The 27,909-nt window shown below is 46.5% G+C and overlaps 1 protein-coding gene across 2 annotated transcripts; it reads right to left on the reverse strand.

The window, feature by feature from the left end:
• Positions 1-2,519: 2,519 nt before the first annotated feature.
• On the reverse strand, positions 2,520-20,672 carry scinla (scinderin like a). Of its 2 annotated transcripts, XM_041840262.1 has the most exons (17): positions 20,537-20,672; positions 19,096-19,155; positions 17,806-17,990; positions 17,260-17,414; positions 14,252-14,413; positions 12,819-12,968; positions 12,334-12,423; positions 11,972-12,193; positions 11,498-11,713; positions 10,378-10,511; positions 10,139-10,229; positions 9,725-9,895; positions 5,053-5,230; positions 4,610-4,725; positions 4,247-4,324; positions 3,844-3,904; positions 2,520-3,528 (listed from the first exon to the last, which is right to left on the reverse strand). In XM_041840262.1, the coding sequence occupies exons 3-17, from the start codon at positions 17,984-17,986 to the stop codon at positions 3,368-3,370; spliced, it is 2,166 nt and encodes a 721-aa protein (XP_041696196.1). In that variant the 5' UTR covers positions 17,987-17,990; positions 19,096-19,155; positions 20,537-20,672; the 3' UTR covers positions 2,520-3,367. The 2 variants fall into 2 exon arrangements, with proteins under 2 accessions (XP_041696196.1, XP_041696195.1); XM_041840261.1 differs by lacking the exon at positions 19,096-19,155.
• Positions 20,673-27,909: the final 7,237 nt, after the last annotated feature.

Consider the following 27,909-nt stretch of genomic DNA (forward strand, 5'->3'; position numbering starts at 1 on the left):
GTATTACGGGCCCGTGTAGCTCAGTCGGTAGAGCATGGTGCTTGCAATGCCAGGGTTGTGGGTTCAATTCCCACAGGGGGCCAGTATGAAAAAAAAAAATGTATGCACTCACTCTGGTAAGTCGCTCTGGATAAGAGCGTCTGCTAAATGACTAAAATGTAAAATTATAAAGGTGCAATTTTATGGTGAAAATTATCTTCCCCAAACTTGAAACTCGCGCGCAGCCTATGTATGACAGTAAGGCTCTACATTGGTTGTAAAGTGGATTAATGTGCTTAAATTTAAGAAGTTATTTGGCCACTTTAGTTGTGATACAAACCTTATCAACACATATAGACCTATGGGCTAGGCTACATGAGATGTGCTACTATGATTTGAAAAAGTCGCGAAAAAAGGCATGTGCTGTTTCTTGCCTTGCTGCACACAAGCTGGGCATCGTTCACAAGTGATAATATATCATTCACAAGTGATATATTGTCACCCATCGGACTATTCTTGATATAATCTTGTCTTTAAATATACTAAATAAGATAAGTGTGAAATTTGTTTTGATTTAGAATGGACCTTTATCATGCACCTGTCTCGAAACCGGGGCAGGGGAGTAAAATACATGTAATCTATGCACTTAAATGGCGAAAGGAGGACGCTTTTCCCGTGGTTCATTTTCATGCCAGCCAGGTAGGCTATATTGCTTAATATTAGGAACGTTGAGAAATAAATATAGTAGGCCTAGCCTATAGAAAGCTGATGGGATCCTCCGCTTTTTAATAGAGGCTATCACACTGTTTTCTCACACAATTGCATAGCCTATAGAAATGTTGTGTAACATGACCTCATGGGCTCTCATGAAGTGTTTGATTAGATTTTCGATCACATTTGCATTGATGTCAGAGTGATTAGAGGGACAATAGAGTGCTGAGTACCAGGCAGTTAGCAAGTTGGTAGGCTACTAATGACCATCAGCAGCAACAGAGCTTGGAGAAGTCTAATTACCGTGACTAAACGGTCATGTGGAATTTGACTGCCGTCATGACTCGTGGCCGCAGGTGTGACGGTAATACAGTCACTGTAACAGCCCTAGGCCAGACTACACTCAATCATAGGACCTACTGAAGAGATGAGTCTTCAGAAAATACTTAAAGGTTGAGACCTAGTCTGCGTCACATGAATTGGCAGACCATTCCATAAAAATTGAGCTCTATAAGAGAAAGCCCTGCCTCCACACACACACACACAGCCTGAGAGAAGTAGGCCTGGCCCCCTCTGAGGGCTTAACTAATGTTTTATATAACATGGATTAGTGGGGTGGCTGTGGGTTAGCAGGGATAGTGGTAAAATAAGTAGGGTGGGTGGGCAAACCTAGCCTGGCTGACGCCACTCGTGGTACACAGCGAGGGAGAGTAGAGGAAAACTTTGGTGTTTGTTTGGTGGCAGTCAGACCAGGGTAAATCAACCCTGTGTCATGGGTAAATAGGTGGGTAAACCATAATGCAATAAACACTTATCTAAGTGTGTACACTGAGTTTAATTGAAGTTACCCTCCACAACATCACTGGTTGGGAGTAAGGCTACGCTCTTAGAAAAAAAGGTGCTATCTAAAACAAATACTAATTTATGTATACTGAACAAAAATATAAACGCAACATGCAACAATTTCTAATATTTTTCTGTTACAGTACATATAAGGAAATCAGTCCATTTAAATAAATAAATTAGGCCCTAAGCTATGGATTTCACATGACTGGGAATACAGATACCTTACACAAAAGGTAGGGGTGTGGATCGTAAAACTAGTCAGTATCTGGTGTGACCACCATTTGCAGCGCGAGATATCTCCTTCACATAGAGTTGATCAGGCTGTTGATTGTGGCCTGTGGAATGTTGTCCCACTCCTCTTCAATGGCTGTGCGAAGTTGCTGGATATTGGGGGTAACTGGAACACGCTGTCGTACACATTGATCCAGAGCAACCCAAACATGCTCAATGGGTGACATGTCTGGTGAGTATACAGGCCATGGAAGAACTGGGACATTTTCAGCTTATGCCTGCCCATACCATAACCCCACCGCCACCATGGGGCACTCTGTGCACAACGTTGAGCAAACCGCTCACCCACACGACGCCATACACATGGTCTGGTTGGACGTACTATCAAATTCTCTAAAACAACGTTGGATACGGCTTATGGTAGAGAAATGAACATTAAATTATCTGGCAACAGCTCTGGTGGACATCCCTGCAGTCAGCATGCCAACTGCACGCTCCCTCAAAATTTGACACATCTGTGGCATTGTGTTGTGTGACAAAACTGCACGTTTTACAGTGGCCTTTTCATGTCCCCAGCACAGTGCACCTGTGTAATGATCATGCTGTTTAATCAGCTTCTTGATATGCCACACCTGTCAGGTGAATGGATTATCTTGGCAAAGGAGAATTGCTCACTAACAGGGAGATAAACACATTTGTGCACAACATTTGAGAGAAATAAGCTTTTTGTGCCTATGGAACATTTCTGGGATCTTTTATTTCAGCTCATGAAACATGGGACCAACATTTTACATGTTACGTTTATATTTTTGTTCAGTGTACATAATGCAAGACGCAATAAAAAAACACAACCTCCTTTCAAAAAGCAGGATGTTTTATTACAAACAATCATCAAATCCCATAAAACCTCACATATTAATTTGTTGTTTCTCTTCAGAAGTACATTTTTCTCAGATTCAGAGTAAAATTACAAAAGTATACAAGCATGAAATAGACTGTTAGGCTTATTTTTTTATGCCACATAAGATAGCAAAAGTGATTTTTTAAAATGCCATCATGGTTAATGCCACAGTTATACTTGAGATAAATATGTGTATTTAGCTATCATTCCTGTGTTTGAGCATTGGCACTTGTTTAATTGCGAAGCCACACAGTTATACATGATAATAATAAAATAAAGACATAATATTTGCTGAGATAGTCATCCAAGCATAGCCTGAGTGCCAGTCTGTTTGTGCTATCATTCTAACTTCTTGTCACTCATTGTCATGCCAAACATTTGGCTTGACAATCACAGCAACGGAGTATGCAAGAACACAAACAGATCTGAGACCAGGCTAATCCAATATAATGGACCAGACCAGTTTCATTGGGCTTATGGGTCCACGGGGGGCCAGTATAATTTATTTTATTTTATGTATGTACTCACTAGCTCTGGATAAGAGCGTCTGCTAAATGACTAAAATGTCAAATGTAACTGCTTGCAGATGTCTTGCAGATGTCTTGGCCTTGTGATTTCAGGAGTAGAGGATAGTGCAGGAGAAGAAGCCATGCGAGGGGAGGGGAGGGAGCAGGAGGAAGTGGTTGAGCACAGTAAAGTTTAAAAGCGGGCGCGGATACGCTCCAGAGGGTCGGTTTCCCACATCTTGGGGTCCCAGGCCTGGAACCAGCCGGTGAAGGTTGGCGGTTCCATTCCCTGCTTGATCATAGTGATGGCAATGCCCTGGCGACCAGAGGGGTCCGAATCCACATAGTCTTTGGCTGAAAGACAAGAAGAAAGCTCTACATGAAGTCCCATAGATCAGAGTTTCACAAACTCGGTCCTGGTGCCCCCCTTGGATGCACGTTTTGGTTTTTGCCCTCGCACTACACAGCTGATTCAAATAATCAACTCATCATCAAGCTTTGATTATTTGAATCAGCTGTGTAGTGCTAGGGCAAAAACCAAAACGTGCACCCCAGGGGTGGGCCCCAGGACAGAGTTTGGGAAACCCTGCCAAAGATTGACACTTTTTGTTAGTGACTACACTGAGTGTATGTTTGAACAATGGCCAATAGATTATTAATCAATCGTACCAATTTTTGCTGATCCGGTCCTCTCCACCTCATTGGCCTCGTTGCCGATCCAGAGGAAGATCTGTAAAAGTAATAGAAGAAGAGAGTTGATCATCCATAGAAATAGAATGACTAGAACAGACATTCCAATTCAAATCATTGCTCCATGATGGGTGGAGCGGAGGCCATTTGAGTGTACCCATGCCAGGAAGTATATCATTCTATTTCTATGGGTTCAACCCTGCGCCCTCAGGGGATTATGGGATAGGGAAACAATAAAAGCGGGATGTGGAGAGGGATTGGAGGATTGGACCACTTCCTTTAAAAACGATCATAGCAGGACTTCAGTTGTATCAGAGCCACTGGGATCATGTGGATTGGATTATACTGTATAATAGTATTCAACATCAGGCCAAGACCTTACCTGATCCCAAGTGTCCAGAAGCATGACGTCATCAGTTGCCAAGTCTGACTGGTTGAAATCTCCAGGCACCTCCTCAGCCTGAGAGAGAGAGAGAGAGAGAGAGAGAGAGAGAGAGAGAGAGAGAGAGAGAGAGAGAGAGAGAGAGAGAGAGAGAGAGAGAGAGAGAGAGAGAGAGAGAGAGAGAGAGAGAGAGAGAGAGAGAGAGAGAGAGAGAGAGAGAGAGAGAGAGAGAGAGAGAGAGAGAGAGAGAGAGAGAGAGAGAGAGAGAGAGAGAGAGAGAGAGAGATGAATACAGAGTATCCTTCACAACCAAATATTCCATCCCTCCATCCTTACACTAAGAGAAAGCCCCCCTCTACTCACTATGAGCCGGCCAGTCTTGTTAGAGCAGCCAAACAGGCGTGGTGGCTTGACCATCTTCTGCAGACTCCTAGAGGTCTGGTACTCCTTCTTCCCTCCCAGAGCAGACCAGAACCCAGCTGGGGAAGGATGCAGAACAATACAATATGGTACATCAGAAACACTCATCATACCAGTATGGAAAAACAAGTTTCAATCAATGAAAAATAAACTATAAAGTGGCCGGCAATGACATTTGCCTCAAAAACGAAAAGTAGCTATAGAAAACACAATAATATATTCAAGTGAGTACATCATTTTGTAATGACTGTTCACATGTATTATTTGTTAATAAAAGTGTTACAATAAATGTATTTAAAAGATAAAAACCTAATGTAAATGAATCCTATCATCACTAAAACATGTTATGTTAAGACAGTGACCAGGTGTAAGACTAAAACACCCACCTGGCTCCTTGCCCTCTGACACCTCAGTGGCACTTCCTCCTCCCAGGAAAGAGGTGACGTACTGGGCTGCAGCCAGCTCCTCCTCAGTGGCCCCCACTCCCCTCCACAGGAACACAGTGTTAGGGGACTTCAGGACAAACACATCATTGGTATTCAGGAACGCAGCAGAGGGCTCCACCTGGATAGGAGAGGATGGGAGAGAGGGGGGAGAGGGAGAGATAGCGAGAGAGAGAGAAGTGGTGAGGTACTCATATCCTATAATCCTCTTCAGTTACTGTATTAACTGGCAGAATATCTATTTTTCCTTTCTCATATTCCTTCTGTAACTTCATAACTTCTGCCCTAATTTAATGCAATCCCGATCATTCAAAATAGCAGTGGTTAGTACTATAGGTTATGTATGTTGTGTGATCACCTAAACCTACATAGGCCTTCAGTGTGTGTGTGTCACGGATTTAGCCAAGGCTGCTCCTCCTCCTTGCTCGGGCAGGCTTCGGCGTTGTCGTCCCCGGAGTACTAGCTGCCACCGATCTAGATTTCAGCAATCATCTAGATTGGTCTGCTTTGTGTACACCTGTTTCCCATTAGTGTTGATGGTTTCCCTTTATAACCCCTGTCTGTCATTCGTTTGTTGTGTGTGATTGTTCTCCATTTGTTTTCGGCAGGACTGTGTATTGCGATTATTGTTCCTCCCGGTTTTGGAGGTTTTGTTGTTTTGTACTTTTCATTACGTTTATTAGTAAAGTACATCTGCCAGTCTCTCGGTGTCCTGCGCTTGACTTCGTTCACCGCATACATGTTTATCCTGACAGAATCACACACCTTCCATGGAGTCAGCAGGAGCGGCGGTGCCAGCTGGATCAGTGGAGGAACGCGTTGAACAACAAGCGGCCATGATCCAGGCTCTCAGCACCACCATGGAACGGGTGGTGAGCACTATGGAGCGATGGGAAAGAGGGGGTCTGCCTACACCTCCTCCTACGATACCACCACCATCGGCATAAGGCGCTAGTAGATTCAGGCGCAGCTGGGAATTTTATAGATCGCCAGTTCACCTATAAGTTAGGGATTCCTATTGTACCCGTTGATGTGCCCTTCCCCATCCATGCCCTAGATAGCCGTCCTTTGGGGTCAGGATTGATTAGGGAAGTCACAGCACCTCTCAAGATGAAAACGCAGGAGGGCCATGAGGAGTTAATTAGTCTGTATTTGATGGATTCTCCTGCGTTTCCCGTGGTGTTGGGACTCCCCTGGTTAATGTCACATGACCCCAACATTTCATGGCAGCAGAGGGCTCTCAAGGGATGGTCTGATCAGTGTTTCGGGCGGTGTGTAGGTGTTTCCATAGGGGCAACGACGGTGGAAAGTCCGAACCAAGTTCCCCCCATGCACATTCCACCTGAATATGCCGATTTGGCGCTCGCCTTCAGTAAAAAGAAGGCGACTCAATTACCACCTCATCGACAGGGGGATTGTGCGATAGACCTCCAAGTAGGCGCTGCGCTTCCTCGTAGTCATGTGTATCCTCTGTCTCAGGAGGAGACGGCAGCTGTGGAGACATATGTTGCCGAATCTCTGGGACAGGGATACATACGGCCATCCACTTCCCCTGTGTCATCGAGTTTCTTTTTTGTGAAGAAGAATGATGGGGGTTTACGCCCGTGTATTGATTACCGTGGTCTCAATCAGATCACAATCAAGTACAGCTATCCTCTCCCTCTGATTGCTAGTATGACGGAGTCATTACACGGGGCGCGATTCTTCACAAAATTGGACCTCAGGAGCGCGTACAACCTGGTGCGCATTAGGGAGGGAGATGCATTTAGTACAAGACAGCATTTAGTACAACCTCGGGTCACTATGAGTACCTTGTCATGCCATACGGTTTAATGAATGCTCCTTCAGTATTCCAATCGTTTGTGGACGAGATTTTCCGGGACTTGCATGGACAGGGTGTAGTGGTGTATATTGATGACATTCTAATATACTCCGCTACACGCGCCGAGCATGTGTCCCTGGTGCATTGGGTGCTTGGTAGACTGTTGGAGCATGACCTGTATGTGAAGGCAGAGAAGTTTCTGTTCTTCCAGGAGTCCATCTCCTTCCTGGGGCATCGGTTGTCCGCGTCAGGGGTGGAGATGGAGATTGACCGTGTTTCAGCCGTGCGTAATTGGCAGACTCCCACCACGGTGAAGGGAGTGCAGCGGTTTTTGGGTTTTGCCAATTACTACCGGAGGTTTATCCGGGGCTTTGGACAGGTAGCAGCTCCCATCACCTCCCTGCTAAGGGGGGGTCCGGCACGTCTGCAGTGGTCGGCTGAGGCGGACAGGGCGTTTAGACATCTGAAGGACCTGTTTACTTCGGCTCCGGTGCTGGCACATCCGGATCCCTCTTTGGCGTTCCAAGTTGAGGTGGATGCGTCCGAGGCTGGGATTGGTGCTGTACTATCTCAGCGCTCGGGTACGCCACCAAAACTCTGCCCCTGTGCCTTCTTCTCTAAGAAGCTCAGTCCGGCGGAGCGAAATTATGACGTGGGGGATAGGGAGCTGTTGGCTGTAGTCCAAACCCTGAAGGTGTGGAGACATTGGCTTGAGGGGGCTAACCACCCTTTTCTCATTTTGACTGACCATCGTAACCTGGAGTACATCCGGGCAGCGAGGAGGCTAAACCCTCACCAGGCAAGGTGGGCCATGTTCTTTACCAGATTTGTATTTAAACTCACCTATAGACCAGGGTCACAGAATACTAAGGCGGACGCCCTGTCCCGACTGTATGACACAGAGGAGAGGTCCATTGCGCCCACTCCCATACTTCCGGAGTCTTGTCTGGTGGCACCGGTGGTGTGGGAGGTTGATGCGGACATCGAGCGAGGCGTGCACGTACGATCCTACTCCCCCACAATGTCCAGAGGATCGGAAGTACGTGCCGCTCGAGGTTCGTGATCGATTGATCTATTGGGCTCACACGTCACCCTCCTCTGGTCATCCTGGTATTGGTCGGACGGTGCACTGCCTTAGTGGGAAGTACTGGTGGCCCACTTTAGCTAAGGACGTGCGGGTTTATGTTTCCTCCTGCTCGGTGTGCGCCCAGTGTAAGGCGCCTAGACACCTGCCCAAAGGGAAATTACAACCCCTACCCGTTCCACAACGGCCGTGGTCTCACCTATCGGTGGATTTTGTCACGGACCTTCCCCCCTCCCAGGGGAACACTACGATCTTGGTCGTTGTGGATCGGTTTTCAAAGGCCTGCCGTCTCATTCCTATGCCAGGTCTCCCTACAGCCCTACAAACTACTGATGCCCTGTTTACACACGTCTTCCGGCACTACGGGGTGCCTGAGGATATAGTGTCTGATCGGGGTCCCCAGTTGGAGGTGAACGTCTGGGGGTATCGATTAGCCTTATCTCAGGTTTTCACCCCGAGAGTAATGGGCAGGTGGAAAGAGTTAACCAGGATGTGGGTAGGTTTCTGAGGTCCTATTGCCAGGACCGGCAGGAGGAGTGGTCGGTATATATCCCCTGGGCGGAGATAGCTCAAAACTCACTCCGTCACTCCTCCACTAACCTTACGCCTTTTCAGTGTGTGCTGGGTTATCAGCCGGTTCTGGCACCTTGGCATCAGAGCCAGATCGAAGCCCCTGCGGTGGACAAGTGATTTCGGCGCTCGGAGGAGACATGGAACATGCGCATGTCCATCTGCAACGGGCCATCAGGCGGCAGAAGGCGAGCGCCGATCACCACCGTAGTGAGGCTCCGGTGTATGCACCGGGAGATGGGGTCTGGCTCTCGACCCGAAACCTGCCCCTTCGCCTGCCCTGCCGGAAGCTGGGTCGGCGGTTTGTGGGGCCATTTAAAGTCCTGAGGAGATTGAACGAGGTATGCTATAGATTACAACTGCCAATTAATTACCGCATTAACCCCTCGTTCCATGTGTCTCTCCTCAGGCCGGTGGTAGCTGGTCCACTCCAGGAGAGTGAGGTACGAGAGGTTCCTCCGCCCCCATTGGACATCGAGGGGGCTCCGGCGTACTCAGTCCGTTCCATCTTGGATTCGAGGCGTCGGATGGGGGGCCTGCAGTACCTCGTGGAGTGGGAGGGGTACGGTCCGGAGGAACGGTGCTGGGTCCCTAGGAGGGACATCCTAGACCCCTCCATGCTGAGGGATTTCCACCGGAGTCATCCGACTCGCCCTGCTCCGCGTCCTCCTGGCCGTCCCCGAGGCCGGAGCCGCGCGTCAAGGGGGGGGTACTGTCACGGATTTAGCCGAGGCTGCTCCTCCTCCTTGCTCGGGCAGGCTTCGGCGTTCATCGTCCCCGGAGTACTAGCTGCCACCGATCTAGGTTTCAGCAATCATCTAGATTGGTCTGCTTTGCGTACACCTGTTTCCCATTAGTGTTGATGGTTTCCCTTTATAACCCCTGTCTGTCATTCGTTTGTTGTGTGTGATTGTTCTCCGTTTGTTTTCGGCAGGACTGTGTATTGTGATTATTGTTCCTCCCTGTTTTGGAGGTTTTGTTGTTTTGTACTTTTCATTACGTTTATTAGTAAAGTACATCTGCCAGTCTCTCAGTGTCCTGCGCTTGACTTCGTTCACCCCATACACGTTTATCCTGACAGTGTGTGTGTGTATGCGACCAATAACATTTGATTTGTATATGTTGTGTGACTGACTGACCTCTACAGCCCGTGTGGCCCTGGTGGAGCTCTGGCGGATGTGGAAGAGGCGTGTGGAGCCCACCCTGCTCTGGCCCCCCTTACGGGACGTCCCCCCCAGGTGGATCACCATGGGCTTCCCCTTGAACAGACTCATCAGGTGGGCCGGCTCCTGGCCCTGAGTCACCCGCACCTGGAGGAGAGAGGAGGAGATGAGACACTTCAGCACATCCGTCAAACCATAGAATAGGATCGACACACACACAAGAGGCTGGAACCTGCACAGGGTCAGCCACAGAGCAGCGCCTCTGGAGCCTTCACCAGTCCAACCATTTAAGTCAAGACGATGATATACAGAGAACCCCTTTTTATTACATATGTGATGTGATTAAATCAGATATATCTGTTCTGAATAGTGTCTGTATTAGTATTTTACCTGGACAGGAGACCCTCCCATGGAGTCGTCCAGCCTGACAGTCAGGAAGGCGGAGGCAGCCAGCTCATCCTGAGTACACTTCAGCCCCTGCCTGCAATCAATTAATCAATCAATCTTATAGGGATATGAATAGGGAAAAACACAGAGAATGGATGTGCTCCTGCCTCCTGCAGAGCTAGGCCTATAGCTTACACCTGATTATGTCTCCCTCTTGTGGCAACATGGTGAACAACACTCACCAGGTGTAGATGATGTGCTGCTCCCTGCCTCCCAGGCGGTAGCTGTACAGGACCAGGTAGCAGTCACCTCCATAGAACTGACCATAGCTGGAAGGGTCCACTGGCACCTGGTCACCATCCTCCACACGCCACACCTGAGGAGGAGACCCATCGCCTTTATGTTACGACATACACTGAGTGTACAAAACATTAAGAACACCTTCCTAATATAGAGTTGCACCCCCACTTTTGCCCTCAGAACAGCCTCAATTCGTCAGGGCATGGACTCTACAAGGTGTCGAAAGCGTTCCACAGGGATGCTGGCCCATGCTGACTCTAGTGCTTCGTCAAGGATGTCCTTTGGGTGGTGGATCATTCTTGATACACATGGGAAACTGAAAAACCCAGCAGCGTTGCAGTTCTTGACACAAACCGGTGCGCCTGGCACCTACTACCATTCCCCGTTCAAAGGCAATTAAATCTTGTCTTGCCCATTCACCCTCTGAATGGCACACATACACAATCCATGTCTCAATTGTCTCAAGGCTTAAACGTCCTTCTTTAACCTGTCTCCTCCCCTTCATCTACACTGATTTAAGTGGATTTAACAGGTGACATCTATAATGGATAATAGCTTTCACCTGGATTCACCTGGTCAGTCTGTCATGGAAAGGTGTTCTTAATGTTTTGTATACTCAGTGTAGTGAGTCTACATCTATGAACATTTATGTGATGTAAAAATGAAGGGGGGGAGGGAATCAACCAGGTTACAGGAGTGCTCCACATCCCACCTGCAGAAATAGCCTGGCAGCTGGCAGAGAGAGGTGGCAGGACACCAGAACTGAAACCCAACAAGCCTTTCATTTAATAAATAAAACCCAATGTTCATAATGTTTTGTACACTCAGTGTACTTCTCCCAGTGTGTCATGTTCTACATTAAAAACACCAGGAGTAGTAGAGTTAGATCAGTGTTTCCCGAACCTCTCCTCCAGTACCTATGCAGTAGATACATTTCAGTTGAATGCATTCAGTTGTACAACTGACTAGGTATCCCCTTTACCTTTCCCTTTCACAGCCACTTGTTTGATATAGTCCTGAGTTAGATCTTCGTATGTCATCACTAGTATCTTCCAGCCGTACCTGAACCTTCCCGGATCCGTCATCCACCATGCCGTGCTGGGCTGCCATGGTCTTGTTGGTGTGCAGGGCGGAGGAGTCGAATGGGACCTGCGCCACCCTGGCGATACGCCCCAAGCTGTAGGCCTGGCCTGGGCCCGTGGTCTGGTCCTTATCCTTCCAGTTACAGAAGAACTGCTTGAACAGGGTGGTCTCACCTCCGCCCGGCAACACCTGGACCTATAGAATACAGTAGAGTAGACATCAAAGGACTTGATCAATCCACAGATCTGAGAGGATGTTGATGGGATTTGGAGTGGTTGCTGTCATGGAATGCCATTCCCCTTATGTATGGAAAATGCCAGACCGGCGGGATTAACATGTGTTCTTCCAGAGTTGGTGGTGTTACCACTTCAGACTAACTTCCCAAACATGGGTACAACTTCAGAATATTCAAGGCAGCAGTAGTGACGGGGAAGCCGTTTGCTATAAAGTTACCTGGGTGTGTCTGGGGTACTTCTTCTCCTTGATGAACTGCTCTGCGGCCTTCATGGCAGCATTGCGTTCAGCTGTGTTGGCACTAGGTCCTTTCCAGATGAAGATCTTGGTGTCCACTCCATTGTCCAGAATGTAACACTCACTGGGGGAGAGCATTTCTTGTTTGAAGGGGCAGGTCTGGGCCACCACTGACGCCTTCATGGAGCCTGCCGCATCAGAGATCTACAACACAATACACATATTTATTCATCAATATTATACAGCGACAACGGAAATTGATCATTTTGCTGTCACAGTACCCAGCGCCATCACACAACACACACACGTCAGACTGGGAGCATCACAAGGCTGCAAATCTTTACCATGTAGAGAGCTCCCTTCTTCTGGTTGGATCTATCGACAGACTCGTCATCAGGGCTTCCTGCAGGGATGTTGGGTTTGGGCCCTAGAGCCTAAAAATAAACACAATCACAACAATGCTTCCTGTCGTCAATAAGGGGAAATAAGTCATAGACAAGTTTATCAGCTCTGCCTATGAAGTCCCAGTGCACTAATCTAAGGTTCCAGCATTGCATAAAATACCTTGTATAGAGTTTGTGACCACCATGACTAGGAACAACTTACCCTTTAAATGCTTTGAATGAGATAAGGTCGTACTGCAATGACTTAGCGTGCCCAGAGAGAATAACAATGCCAGATGTCAGTAACCATCCCTCCCAATATTCTCTGACCCTTCCAATGTTACAGGGTCAAGAAGTGGTGGTGAAGGTGACTCACATCGCTGACAGCCTGTGGCTATCCTCCCTCCTCGATCATCTGTTTGTGTGTGTGTGTGTGAGTGACTCACGTCGATGACAGCCAGTGGCTCTCCTCCCTCCTCAACCATCTGCAGCGTGGCACGGCCATTCCTCTCGTTGTCACGGACATCGATGGCCACCTGGGATGCCTTCAGACGCTCGAAGTGGTTGCACTCACTGCCACACCACTGGAAGATGTCCTGAGAATAGAAACAAAAGTTGTCTGAATGGCCATGACTCAGCCTAAGGGTAAGGAAAGAGACTCTTGCCTCTGAATATAAATACAATATATAATAATATATGCCATTTAGCAGATGCTTTTATCCAAAGCGACTTGCGTGCATACATTTTACATATGGGTGGCCCCAGGAACTACTATTTATGCATTGGGGAGAGTGGGGTAAGTTGAGCCAAAGGGGTAAGTTAAGCCACCCTTGTTTATAGGAAACCATACAGAAAATTTATCATTTAGCCAAATATTTAGGAAGAGGTCATCATTTCATGGAGCCTGTGAAGGAAGAAACCACATGGAAAAAGTGGTAAGCAAGTTAGGTCCAACAAACTGATTTTCAAATTATTATTTTGTGTTAGAGGTTTCATGATGCTTGTATCTAAACCAAAGTAGATACTTTTAAGATTGTTCTATACATCAGTTGGGGTCTCTATAAGCTTCAATAAACCTAGCATGAAAGTGCATTCTTGTAGCTGTGTGGGCTAATTTGGTAAAAATGTTTGCCTTGGGGTACGTTGAGCCAATGGCAAGTTGAGCAAATTGAAGTGTTTCTTCCCAGGCGTAATGCAAGGCATTATCTCTGGGATATGAGGTAACAACAGGTCCTGGCCTATGTTAAAAGTGTTTGTTAGGTGTTAAGTCTGTATTACAATATGCTTAAAATGATTAAAAGACAAAAAAACAATTGTGATTGTATTGAATTGTGTTTGGGAAAAAAGCTAGACATGGTTTTAAAAAGGTAGTGGTAATAATTCATTCAGTACAGAAATATGTAGTTGGCTTAACTAACCCCATACCCGGGGTAAATTGTGCCAAGAGACCACTTTTTCTGGACAAGCTATGTTTTCAAGACGGTAAAGTTTACAGGATTTCTGTTTATTCCCAGGGATACAGACTATCCTGAAATATATGTAGATATCTTTGTTAGACAGAATACTATATTTGCCTTGACGGAGTGATGCTGAAAGTAAAAATAATCTCAACTTACCCCACTCTCCCCTACTTATGCATGCTCATGCATGATCCACAAAATAACAACTGGGGTATTTTACAACCCTCTCCTTTTTTGGAGCCGTCATCACCCCCATTACACATATGCAAACATTGTGCATGTGGAATCATTGTGTTTCTGCCTATGTGACAATCCCCCTATGTAGCATTGGCCAAGTTCAACACATGTGGGTCTGGTTGAGGAGACTTAGTAACATATCATCAATTAGCTTAGTCACCGGTACGCTATCCCAGCCTCACCTTTCCCAGGTCAATGATGAAGCAGTCTCCTCTGTTGAAGCTGGACCAGGACATGTCTACCTCTGTGGCCCTGATGGTCCTGCGGCCCTTGATGTGCAGCAGACGCTTGACGTTCATGTCGTTGGTCACCACGTGCTGGAAGCCAGAGGCCACCCCACCTTGCTGAAGGACAGAGAATGGAAATACTGTGTCAGGTTAACGAAGCTAACAATAATACATTTATACGTTTATAAGAAGTTTATATATATATATATATATATATATATATATATATATATATATATATATATGTTACATACTGCATGTTAAACTCCAACTTCATTGTGAGTAACTTTGTCCAGAGTAGTAAGTAAACATTAATTCCAATGCTTCCTATACTTTCCAATCCAGAAGTCAATATAAAATCTTGCCAGACATGCAGCCATTTGGCTTTCTGGAATTATACCCAGATGTATCCTCCCTTAGCCTGTCCACCATTTCAAACTCTCCATGGCAACCCTCTTTGGAAAACTTTATCCAATGTAGAAGCTAAAACTTAAAGACACACAGTACTATAAATAGCACAGTTAGCTTTTCAGCAAATCCCTCTTTTGTGCATGTACAGCTTCAAATCTGTGCAACATGTGTCATTACTCATTAGTATTTCAATACTTTGATGGGTGTGTTGCTGTTGGGGTTGTTCTCACTAGAGTATTGATTAATACACCTTTGACCATCCTTTAACCGGACGCTGGTAATCAATAGCTGTGAAATTGAATCTCATTAGTCAACAAGTTAAAATGGGACTCTACTCTACTTATCAATACTTAACCTAATAATGAGAAACCCACACACATTCTTTCTGATAATGACCCTTCCCTTCAATGCATTGGGGTTCAATGTCATTGACAAACACAGATAAGTATAGTAGTGGGCTGTATAACAACAGAGTAAGCATCTAAGTGCTGGAAAGGGAAACCAAAACTATACTGGGGTTGTCATGCGAAATACAGTGAGACCTTCAGTCAAATCAAATCAAATCAAATCTTCAGTCATTTTTAAAAGGATGTACAGTACTGTATTTGTATTTATTACGGATCCCCATTAGCTGATGCCAAGGCAGCTGCTACTCTTCCTGGGGTCCAAACACATTAAGGCACTTGCATTACATATAAAACAAAACATACAGTGGAGAAAAAAAGTATTTAGTCAGCCACCAATTGTGCAAGTTCTCCCACTTAAAAAGATGAGAGAGGCCTGTAATTTTCATCATAGGTACACGTCAACTATGACAGACAAATTGAGGAAAAAAAATCCAGAAAATCACATTGTAGGCTTTTTAATGAATTTATTTGCAAATTATGGTGGAAAATAAGTATTTGGTCACCTACAAACAAGCAAGATTTCTGGCTCTCACAGACCTGTAACTTCTTCTTTAAGAGGCTCCTCTGTCCTCCACTCGTTACCTGTATTAATGGCACCTGTTTGAACTTGTTATCAGTATAAAAGACAGCTGTCCACAACCTCAAACAGTCACACTCCAAACTCCACTATGGCCAAGACCAAATAGCTGTCAAAGGACACCAGAAACAAAATTGTAGACCTGCACCAGGCTGGGAAGACTGAATCTGCAATAGGTAAGCAGCTTGGTTTGAAGAAATCAACTGTGGGAGCAATTATTAGGAAATGGAAGACATACAAGACCACTGATAATCTCCCTCGATCTGGGGCTCCACGCAAGATCTCACCACGTGGGGTCAAAATGATCACAAGAACGGTGAGCAAAAAATCCCAGAACCACACGGGGGACCTAGTGAATGACCTGCAGAGAGCTGGGACCAAAGTAACAAAGCCTACCATCAGTAACACACTATGCCGCCAGGGACTCAAATCCTGCAGTGCCAGACGTGTCCCCCTACTTAAGCCAGTACATGTCCAGGCCTGTCTGAAGTTTGCTAGAGTGCATTTGGATGATCCAGAAGAGGATTGGGAGAATGTCATATGGTCAGATGAAACCAAAATAGAACCTTTTGGTAAAAACTCAACTCGTCGTGTTTGGAGGACAAAGAATGCTGAGTTGCATCCAAAGAACACCATACCTACTGTGAAGCATGGGGGTGGAAACATCATGCTTTGGGGCTGTTTTTCTGCAAAGGGACCAGGACGACTGATCCGTGTAAAGGAAAGAATGAATGGGGCCATGTATCGTGAGATTTTGAGTGAAAACCTCCTTCCATCAGCAAGGGCATTGAAGATGAAACGTAGCTGGGTCTTTCAGCATGACAATGATCCCAAACACACCGCCCGGGCAACGAAGCAGTGGCTTCGTAAGAAGCATTTCAAGGTCCTGGAGTGGCCTAGCCAGTCTTCAGATCTCAACCCCATAGAAAATCTTTGGAGGGAGTTGAAAGTCCGTGTTGCCCAGCGACAGCCCCAAAACATCACTGCACTAGAGGAGATCTGCATGGAGGAATGGGCCAAAATACCAGCAACAGTGTGTGAAAACCTTGTGAAGACTTACAGAAAACGTTTGACCTGTGTCATTGCCAACAAAGGGTATATAACAAAGTATTGAGAAACTTTTGTTATTGACCAAATACTTATTTTCCACCATAATTTGCAAATAAATTCATTACAAATCCTACAATGTGATTTTCTGAAATTTTTTCCCTCATTTTGTCTGTCATCGTTGACGTGTACCTATGATGAAAATTACAGACCTCTCTCATCTTTTTAAGTGGGAGAACTTGCACAATTGGTGGCAGACTAAATACTTTTTTTCCCCCACTGTAAAACAGTACATCATATAACATTATTACACCACTACATATCTACAATACAAAATGTATAATAGCACCATACAACAATATTACAATATACGTGTGTGTAGAGTGTTCATGCTAGCGTGTGCGTGGTTATCTTTATTTAACCAGAAACACTTGAGGTTAGACACCTCTTTTTCGATGGCGACCTGATCTACGCTGATATGCCAAACGGTCTCTCCAAGATATTATTCTGTAATATCTAACCTTGTACTTGATGCCAGACTTGAAGTAACCCAGGAAGGTGATAGATTCGTTGTTCTGCACCTCTCTGAACTGGACCGGGCCTCCGCCCAGGAAATCATCCAGCTGGGTGGTAAAGATGGCCGCCGCACCTTTCTCATCCTGAGAACTCTCACTTCCTGTGGTATCAGCCAATAGAGACAAGGGGAGTTGAGGAAGAAGACCAATGGGAAAGTCCATATGAACATACAGAACGGTGTAGGTTGAAGTTTCCCCTAGGTGCTGTACTTGGGTCAGTTTAGCATTTGTCCTACTAATGGTTAAGGTTAGGATTGCTGATCCTAGATCTGTACATAGGGGAAACTTCTCCCCGGAGCATACACAACATACAAGGGAGGAACCTTTCAGTCAATTATCAAATAGATAGGACAGGTGAACAGGCATGTATCTTTTGATAACGCTCATCACTATGTGGGCATTTCCTGCACGTATAGGATAGTGGTTAAAGGCTCAGCCTGAGTGACCCTGGTGGTAGGCTATATCAGTCGGGTAACCAGCTCTCGCTCTCACCCAGCCACATGTGGATGTAGTATGAGGGGGCAGCGGTGGTGTAGAGCAGAACGTAGCAGTCTCCGGTGAAGAAGTTCCCGTGGAGCTGTTTAAGAACCGGCTTCAGATCCATCTTCTCCACGCGCCACACCTGGAGACCAGGCTCCTTCCCTGCAGTCTGGAATTCCTTATGGAACACCATGGTTCTGGAGAGGAGGAAGAGTAACAAAGTAACATTTCATACTTGAGCTTGCCATATTTAGGACTTCAACAATATTATGTAATAGTAACCAAACCCTATCTCAAGCCACTACTCTACAAGCCATCTAACTATTACCGCCTTGATCTAATTCTCTGTGTTTGGTGAGTGCTATACAAGATGACTGTCATTATCACTGACAAACACAAAAAACCCTCAGTGATGTCAAAGATATGATGGAAACTTATGGCTCTTTATCACCTGTTATGGAGGCCTTTAAATCAAAACAAAGTTTATTGGTTGCGTACACAGATTTGCGAATATTATCGCAGGTGCAACGAAATGCTTGTTTCTAGCTCCAACAGTGCAGTAATATTTTGCAATATAATAACAATACACACATAATCCAAAAATGTACAAAATATCAGAACGAGCAATATCAGAACGAGCAATATCAGAACAAGTAATATCAGAGTCCGTCTGGAGAGCGTCTGTAGTGGGAAAGGTTAATCTATGGTGCTAATAATTGTCACGCCTACTCCCACTCTCCCGCTTCAGCGCTGATGTTGCTGGTCTACTAACCACCGGTCCTGGCAACCCACATTACGCACGCCTGGCAACCATCATTACGCACACCTGAGCCCCATCGTTATGCACACCTGGACTTTATCATCACCTTAATTACTCTCCCTTTATTTAGCCCTCAGTAGCCTCAGTATTCAGGCAGTATTGGTTTTGTTTTCATGTCCAGTACGCTTCTCTCGTTTTGTATATATTCATGTTCTTTGTTATTAAACTCACCAACTGCACCTGCTTCCTGACTCCCTGCGTCTATGTTACAATAATGGAAGTAGATGTACCAAAGTAGGTTTCATAATACACTACTACTATGGTGTGCTGTCATATGTGTATGAGGATAATTACTGTACGTCACAAGTAAAATCGGTTAGCTCATGTTTGACTTCATGTCATATAGTTCCATTGAATCCTTATAGGATCCTTAATACACAACACAGGGCAAAGCTTCCCATTCTCAGTGAATGTTCTTTTCAGGTAAACAGAGGTTATTGTTGGCCCACCGAAGAAAAGGCCATATGAACAGTATTACTTACATAAGACAGGTGTGTGTTCTGTTGAATGGCCCACCGTAATGGCAGCAGATATCAAGGTGTCTGTTTGCAAAACAAATATTTGTTGGAGACCAATCATTCTTTTGTTGGACAGTATTTCTTTACTATGGATGTCTTCCAGTCCACATCATTAAAACAAAAAGGTTATGTCTGCTTGAATTTATAAACTCATGTGTGTGCAACCTACAATGCAAGTCAGACAACCTGTCTTTATTATGTCTCTCAGACTTAACATGAAACCTGTTACTTTACTATTATTACTCCTTTATTGAGAATTGTGTCTCTAAGCTTTGTCCCAAATGGCACCCTAATCCCTATATAGTGCACTACAATTGACCAGAGTCCTAAATCTGTGTTGATCTAGGGTGGTGGTGCAAAGAAGAGAGTGAATCATCTGACCCTGAGTGACTCATGGGAGAACTTGGAACAGTAGCTCTCTCCTTAAACTGATGGTTTGGATGACTGATCCTTTTATCAACAACTCAGCAACAGTTTAAACAGTTTAAAGTTGCTACTTTTACACATAATGTAATGTAAGATTGAGACAAACGTGATAAGAATAGATTCTATATTTAATTCATTAATTAAATTCATATGAATTATCAGTCATTAGATTATTAAATTCACAATCTCATTGTGCAAAAACACATCAACATGCAGAGATACATGACAGATATGGACTGATTTATTTGTTCAATGTTAAAATCCTTGTCTATAATTTTTTCTACCTCATATACCAGTGTTTGTAACTTTCCATATTCTCTATTCAACATGTTGACACAACAACTCAATTAAGCAATCACGTGGAGAACTGTAGCCTACAGGTCTTTTCCACTCTGTTAATTCCTCTGCAAGATGTGCATTTTATGACTCACAGTACAAGCACTGTTTTTGCGTAGGTTTATTTCCTCCTGGATTCATGGGCGTCTAGCCAGCCAACACCCACTACAATATAAAGGCACAGTGGCAGTAAATTCACGAAATGTTGAATGAAATAGAAGCTTATCGAAGTTCTTCTTTTTTTTTTTCTCGAACCAACAATTATTTTTCACTTCGCTTGGCCACGCTGTATGAATTAACATATTATTGACATCTATTTAAAAGAATAGCGAAAGACATCTAACCTAGGATACTTGAGATGAGTTTGCAGGGCAACTGCGATATGACAAAGAATAGATCTACCGGCAGCAGCATGCTACTTTAAAACCAATGAATCTGCTGATAAACATCTTTATAGTTTAGTTATCGTCTCTACAGAAGCTACAGAAATTAGTATGTCGCCTATTTTCCACTAACATAGGCTTTCTTTTCTTTCAGATCAATTTCATTTATGTACTTATTTTAACAAATATGTGTGTATCCTTATTGTATGAGAACAGCTGATGTATAGTTATAAAATGTTGTATTATTTAAAAAAAAATACCTGATAGTAGAAAACTCTCGAAGATGAACTCAGCGACAAAGGCAGTTTTGGATGTTGTGTAGTATTCCAGATTCTGAAAAGATTGAATGTGAGCGCGGATATTATATAGCTGGAGCTCTGCGCTCGGAAAGAAGAGGCGTCTCCATACGCGCCCCAACCCACCTGCAAATAACAACACGTTGTAAACATACAAGGTATAGGCCTACATTGAGTAAGGTACCAGTCATTGGTAGGTATACACAACATTTCTCTTACATGGAGTGCACAAAAAGTATTTGTATCCGTATTTTTGGAACTTTACAACTACTGTCACTGTATGATAAATTGCATAAATGTCATCATTTATTCGCACACCAATGCAGCACACAAAATGATTATAACATTGCCATGTAACAAACTTGTATTCATGTGTAATAAATCATGTTGAGTTTTATTTTTATTCTGGTTGTGTAGGAGGATGGCATGTTTTTGCTAAATGCAAAGTGGCATTTCAAACAATGACAATCAATCAATCAATCAATTTTATTTTATATAGCCCTTCTTACATCAGCTAATATCTCGAAGTGCTGTACAGAAACCCAGCCTAAAACCCCAAACAGCTAGTAATGCAGGTGTAGAAGCACGGTGGCTAGGAAAAACTCCCTAGAAAGGCCAAAACCTAGGAAGAAACCTAGAGAGGAACCAGGCTATGAGGGGTGGCCAGTCCTCTTCTGGCTGTGCCGGGTGGAGATTATAACAGAACCATGCCAAGATGTTCAAAAATGTTCATAAGTGACAAGCATGGTCAAATAATAATCAGGAATAAATCTCAGTTGGCTTTTCATAGCCGATCATTAAGAGTTGAAAACAGCAGGTCTGGGACAGGTAGGGGTTCCATAACCGCAGGCAGAACAGTTGAAACTGGAATAGCAGCAAGGCCAGGCGGACTGGGGACAGCAAGGAGTCACCACGGCCGGTAGTCCCGACGTATGGTCCTAGGGTATGGTCCTTCAACTAGGCCTACATAATTGGCAAAGATTTTGAACAAAATGGTTCTTCAGAGAGTAACTCTTTAGAGAATAACTTAATCTCTGCTGCTATGAGATTGGTGCCTTTTTCTTCTTTGCCACTGTCTGATATATGTTAGTGCTATCTGGGATCCTTGGGACACCCATTCCCGAAACTTTTACCTTAACCCCTACCCTAACCTTAACCATAACCCTTACCTAACCCTAACCTTAACCCTTTTCAATTTCGACTTAAATGGGGGTAGGGAGGTCCCACGGATCCAGTATAGCAAAGAAAAGTCTGATATCATGCTGTGTTCAGCTCATCTAAATACATCCTGACACAGGACGTGAGCAGTCTCAATATTATTTTGGCAGGATACTTTGTCCCATTTTGCTGTCTCTTACTCAGCTTAAAAAATGTGATCCAGCTGCAGACGCCAAGGAATAGGCCTAGCATTTAGCGGATAATAACAATAGTGAAGACTTTATTGTGAATGAAACTGCATGTTGAGGCACATTCATGTGTATCACTCAGATGAGAGAAATGTGATGTTTGGTTAAATTTGCTGTGTCCTCAAAGGAACATACTGAGGTTGTTCCTTTCTTTAACAATCAACCAGCAGCTTCTCAAGCCAAACACAATCAAACAACCTCTAAGACAACACGTAAAATACATACAGGTAAGACAGCATTCCCAGTCTCTTTTGGGTCCAGTGACTTCAGTCCACACCCAACCAGGGTTGGGGTCAATTCCATTTCAATTATAGTCAATTCAGAAAGTAAACCAAGTTCCAATTCCAAATGTTCCACATTGAAAAGCATTGAAGAGAATTGGAATGTCAGTGTACTTCCTGAATTGACTGGAATTGAAATGGAATTGACCCCAACCATGCACCCAACAACTATTAATTGCTGAAACAGGTACTTTGTTTCCCCTGACATCAAGCATTACATGAGTAGTTAAACTAAAAGTACATTATTTTGTTTCTTGACTGGCTGCATCACCGCTTGGTATGGCAACTGCACCGCCCTCGACCACAAAGTGCTACAGAGGGTGCTGCAGACGGCAGTCTCAATATTATTTTGGCAGGACACCTTGCCCCATTGTGCTGTCTCTCACTCAGCTTAAAATATGTGCTCCAGCTGCAGACACCACAGAATAGTATTGAGGGTATAATAACAATAGGGAATGCACCGGATTAAACTACTCAAAGACTTTAAACCTATTGTGAATGAAACTGCATGTTGAGGCACATTCATGTGTATCACTCAGATGAGAGAAATGTGATGTTTGGTTTAAGTTGCCCAGTGTCTGAGGTTGTTACCAGAATGTGAAAATCATTCCTTTCTTTTACATTCAAACAACCCCTAAGACAGCGTTTCCCAAACTCGGGACCCCAAGGGGTGCACGTTTTGGTTTTTGCCTTAACACTACACAACTGACTCAAATGATCAAAGCTTGATGATTTGTTGATTATTTGAATCAGCTGTGTAGCGCTAGGGCAAAAACACAAAACGTGCACCCTTTGGGGTCCCGAGGACCGAGTTTGGGAAACCCTGAGACAACACGTAAAATACACACAGGTAAGACACCATTCCCAGTCTCTTGTGGGTCCAGTGACTCATCCACACCCAACAACTATAAATTGCTGAAACGGAGAGTACTTTGTTTCCCCCAGCACCATGCATTCTTTTCTCGTGTTTTTTCCCCCACTGTTACTATCATCAATCAGGATCCTACATGTATCTTCTCCTGCATTTGTTCATGTGCATCTACGGCTGACATATAGACTGAGTAAACCAAACATTAGGAACACCTTCTTAATATTGAGTTGCACTCCCACCTCCCACTCCCAGCTGGGCGACCGGATCCAGCCACCCACATCCCAGCACCCAGAGGGATCCATATATCCTGACCACGGGATTTCGACGGGACAGCTGCTCTCTGCCAGGGATTCCTCCTTCAACTGGAGCTTTAGTATTCCAGCATCAGCCCGGCCCCATCGGAGTGGGAGAAGGTGTCCGCCCTCGTCTCCTGCCTCTCGGGGACAGCCCTGGAGTGGGCCAACGCGGTCTGGAATGAAGGAGGAGCCGCGTTGGACAACTACGGGGAGTTCACTCGCCTCTTTCGGGCTGTCTTCGATCACCCGCACGAGGGTAGAGAGGCGGGCGAGGGGCTGGTCCACCTGAGGCAGGAGACGAGGACCGCGCAGGACTTCGCCCTGGAGTGCCGGACTCTAGCAGCTGGGTCCGGGTGCAACGAGCGGGCCCTCATCGACCACTTCCGGTGCCATCTACGGGAGGACGTTCGAAGAGAGCTAGCCTGCTGGGACACCATGTTGTCCTTCACTCAACTGGTGGACATGTTCATCCGGTTGGACAACCTGCTGGCGGCCAGAGGATGTCCTGGAGGGGGCCTGCCTGTTCCAACCCCTCCCGACCCGGATCACGAGCTGATGGAGCTGGGTGGAGCGGCGATCCAGGAAAGCGGAGGATGACAGCGCCAGTGTCACTCTGGTGGCACGAGAGGACATTTCACTGCACAATGTTTTCAGCGTTCTTTTGGGTCTGGAGGCGGCAGGCAGGGCACTCTCGCGTCACCCCAGGTATCGAACACCCACACTCGTTTAGAGCCCTCTGCTGCGCACTGTACCCTACCCATCCACTTTCCTGATTACATTGTAGTTCGTCAGTGTAAGGCTGGGAACTTTATGGACAGGTCATTTTCACACAGTCTAGGCATTACATTGGTACCCCTATTCATTCCACTCCCCATCAGAGCACTTGACAGTCGACCATTAGGGTCCGGGTTCGTTAGGGAGGTTACAGCACCAGTCACTATGGTTACACATGAGACTCATCGCGAGCAAGTCCCTTTTTATTTATTATTGAGTCTCCTGATTTCCATGTTGTGTTAGGTATTCCCTGGTTAGCATTCCACAACCCCACCTTTTCATGGCCGCAGAGGGTTCTCACGGGGTGGTCGCGAGAGTGTCAGGGTAGGTGTCTCTGTGTTTCCGTTGGTGCAACCACGGTGGAAAGTCCAGACAGTACCTCCACAGTGCGCATTCCCCCCGAAAACCTCGATTTGGCACACACGTTTTCCAAAACGCAGGCGACCAAATTACCACCTCATCGGGCGGGGGATTGCAAGATAAACCTCCGGGTAGACACTGTGCCTCCCAGGAGTCATGTGTATCCCCTGTCACAGGCTGAAACGGAGGCTATGGAGACATACGTCTCCGAGTCCCTGCGCCAGGGGTTTATACGTCCCTCCACTTCGCCTGCCTCCTCGAGTTTCTTTTTTGTGAAGAAGAAAGACGGAGGTCTGCATTGATTACCGATCACTGAACAAGGGGGGCGATATGATTTAGTTATTCTCTACCCCTCATTCCATCTGTGATCGAGTCAATGCATGGGGCGTGCTTCTTCACAAAATTAGATCTCCGGAGTGCGTACAACCTGGTGCGTGTCCGAGAGGGGGACGAGTGGAAGACCGCATTCAGCACAACCACGGGGCATTACGAATACCTGGTGATGCCTTATGGTTTGATGAATGCTCCATCCGTCTTCCAGTCCTTTGTGAACGAGGTGTTTTGGGACATGCTTGGTCGCGGTATGGTGGTATACATCGATTACATTCTGGTGTATTCCGCTACGCACGCCAAGCATGTGTCCCTGGTACGCAAAGTGCTGGCCCGATTGTTGGAACATGACCTTTATGCCAAGGCAGAGACGTGTCTATTTTTCCAACAGTCCGTCTCCTTCCTCGGATACCGCATTACCACCTCAGGTGTGGAGATGGAGGGAGATCGCATTTCAGCCGTGCGTAATTGGCCGACTCCAACCACAGTAAAGGAGGTGCAGCGTTTTATTGGCTTTGCCAACTACTATCGGAGGTTTATCACAGGGCTTTGGCAAGGTCGCAGCTCCCATCACATCTCAGTTGAATGTGGGCCGTCCCGGCTCCGCTGGTCTGCTGAGGCTGACAGGGCCTTCAGTAACCTGAGGGGTCTGTACACCTCAGCCCCAGTACTGGCCCACTCCGATCCATCACTAGCGTTCGTAGTGGAGGTGGATGCGTCCAAGGTAGGGATAGGCGCAGTCCTATCTCAACGCTCGGGCACGCCTTCTTCTCCAAGAAGCTCAGCCCAGTGGAGCAGAACTACGACGTTGGTGATCGGGAGCTGTTGGCTGTTGTCCGAGCCCTGACCGTGTGGCACTGGCTTGAAGGGGCGAAACACCCTTTCCTCGTCTGGATGGACCACCGTAACCTGGAGTACATCCGGGCAGCGAGGAGGCTGAAACCTCGCCAGGCCAGGTGGGCCCTATTCTTCACCCGGTTTGATTTTACATTATCATACATCCCGGGTACGAAGAACGTGAAGGCAGACGCACTGTCACGGCTGTACGACACAGAGGAGAGGCAACACCCCTATACTCCCGGCCTCCTGCATTGTGGCGCCGGTAGTATGGGCGATGGACGCGGATATAGAGCAGGCGTTACGCACAGAGCCATCTCAACCTCAGTGTCCAGCTGGGCTGCAGTACGTGCCTGCTCTTGTCCGTGACCGTCTGATCTACTGGGCACACACGTCCCCCTCCTCTGGTCACCCAGTTATGGTTTGTATAGTGCGCTGCCTGACCGGAAAGTACTGGTGGCCTACCTTGGCTAAGGACGTGAGGGTGTATGTCTCCTCCTGCTTGGTGTGCGCCCAGAGTAAGGCACCTAGGCACCTCCCAGTGGGTAAGTTACAGCCTTTACCAGTTCCACAACGGCCATGGTCCCACCGGAGTATTGATTTCCTTACTGATCTTCCCCTCTCTCTAGGTAACACCACCATCCTGGTCGTTGTGGACCGCTTTTCCAAAGCCTGCCGCCTCCTTCCTCTGCCTGGTCTCCCCACGGCCCTGCAGACTGCGGAGGCCCTGTTTACACACGTCTTCCGGCACTACGGGGTACCAGAGAACATAGTGTCTGACCGGGGTCCCCAGTTCACATCCAAGGTCTGGAAGGTGTTCATGGAACGTCTGGGGGTCTCGGTCAGCCTGACCTCTGGTTTTCACCCCGAGTCTAATGGGCAGGTGGAACGGATTAATCAGGATGTGGGTAGGTTCCTGCGGTCCTACTGCCACGACCGGCCGGGGGAGTGGTCGGTGTTCTTGCCATGGGCCGAATATAGCCCAGAACTCTCTCCATCACTCCTCCACTAACCTAACGCCATTCCAATGTGTTTTAGGTTATCAACCGGTTCTGGCACCGTGGCATCAGAGCCAGACCGAGGCTCCTGCGGTGGATGACTAGTTTCTGCGCGCGGAGGAGACGTGGAACGCTGCTCACGTCCACCTCCAACGCGCCATGCGTCATCAGAAGGCCACCGCAGTGAGGCCCCGGTCTTTGTAACGGGTGATCGGGTCTGGCTCTCGACCCGGAATCTGCCCCTCCGACTGCTCTGCCGGAAGCTGAGCCCATATTTTGTAGGGCCGTTCAAAGTCCTGAGGAGGATAAACGAGGTTCCCTATAGGTTATTACTCCCACCAGATTATCGTATTAACCCCTCATTCCATGTGTCTCTCCTCAGGCCAGTGGTGGCTGGTCCGCTCCAGGAGTCTGAGGTGCGGGAGGTCCCTCTGCCTCCTCTGGACATCGAGGGGGCCCCGGCGTACTCCGTCCGTTCCATCTCGGAATCGAGGCGTCGGGTGGGGGGCCTTCAGTACCTCGTGGAGTGGGAGGGGTACGGTCCGGAAGAGCGGTGCTGGGACCCGGTGAGGGATATCCTCGATCCCTCCCTGTTGCGGGATTTCCACCGTCGCCATCCGGCTCGCCCTGCTCCGTGTCGTCCTGGACATCCCCGAGGCCGGTGTCGGCGCGCTGCAGGAGCTGCGCGTCAAGGGGGGTTACTGTCACAACTTCCTCCGAAGCTGCCTCCTCTCCTGGTTCGGGCAGGCTTCGGCGTTCGTCGTCACCGGCTTTCTAGCCACTGCTGCTCCTCATCTCATCATTCCATTTGTTTTGTCTGGTTCATATCCCCTCATCAGTACTTGTATAAGTGTTCCCTCTGCCCCCTTGTCCTTGTGTGTGATTGTTTATTGTGAGGAGAGTGTAGCTCGGTTGAGCTCTGTGTATTTTGTATTGCCGGGGTATTTTTCCCTGTGTGCCAGTTTGGTTCCAGTGAGCCTGTTTTGCGCACTGGACTGTTTGACACATTTCTGCGTAACTCTGTGATTTACCCTCCTGTGCCTGACTCCTTCAAATCACCCATCACACCTCCCCTTCATCTACACTGATTGAAGTGGATTTAACAGGTAACATCAATAAGGGATAATAGCTTTCACCTGGTCAGTCTATGTCATGGAAAGAGAAGGTGTTCTTAATGTTTTGTA

This window comes from Coregonus clupeaformis, chromosome 20, assembly GCF_020615455.1.
Source record: "Coregonus clupeaformis isolate EN_2021a chromosome 20, ASM2061545v1, whole genome shotgun sequence".
Lineage (NCBI taxonomy): Eukaryota > Metazoa > Chordata > Actinopteri > Salmoniformes > Salmonidae > Coregonus > Coregonus clupeaformis.

Excerpts from the sequence above, each read along its gene's own strand:
- scinla (XM_041840261.1), bottom strand. The coding sequence starts at position 17,986 with ATGGTGTTCCATAAGGAATTCCAGACTGCAGGGAAGGAGCCTGGTCTC. Across the intron at positions 12,969-14,251 it reads TCATCATTGACCTGGGAAAG|GACATCTTCCAGTGGTGTGG; the intron begins GTGAGGCTGGGA and ends TTCTATTCTCAG. Across the intron at positions 12,424-12,818 it reads AGCCACTGGCTGTCATCGAC|GCTCTAGGGCCCAAACCCAA; the intron begins GTGAGTCACTCA and ends GTTTATTTTTAG.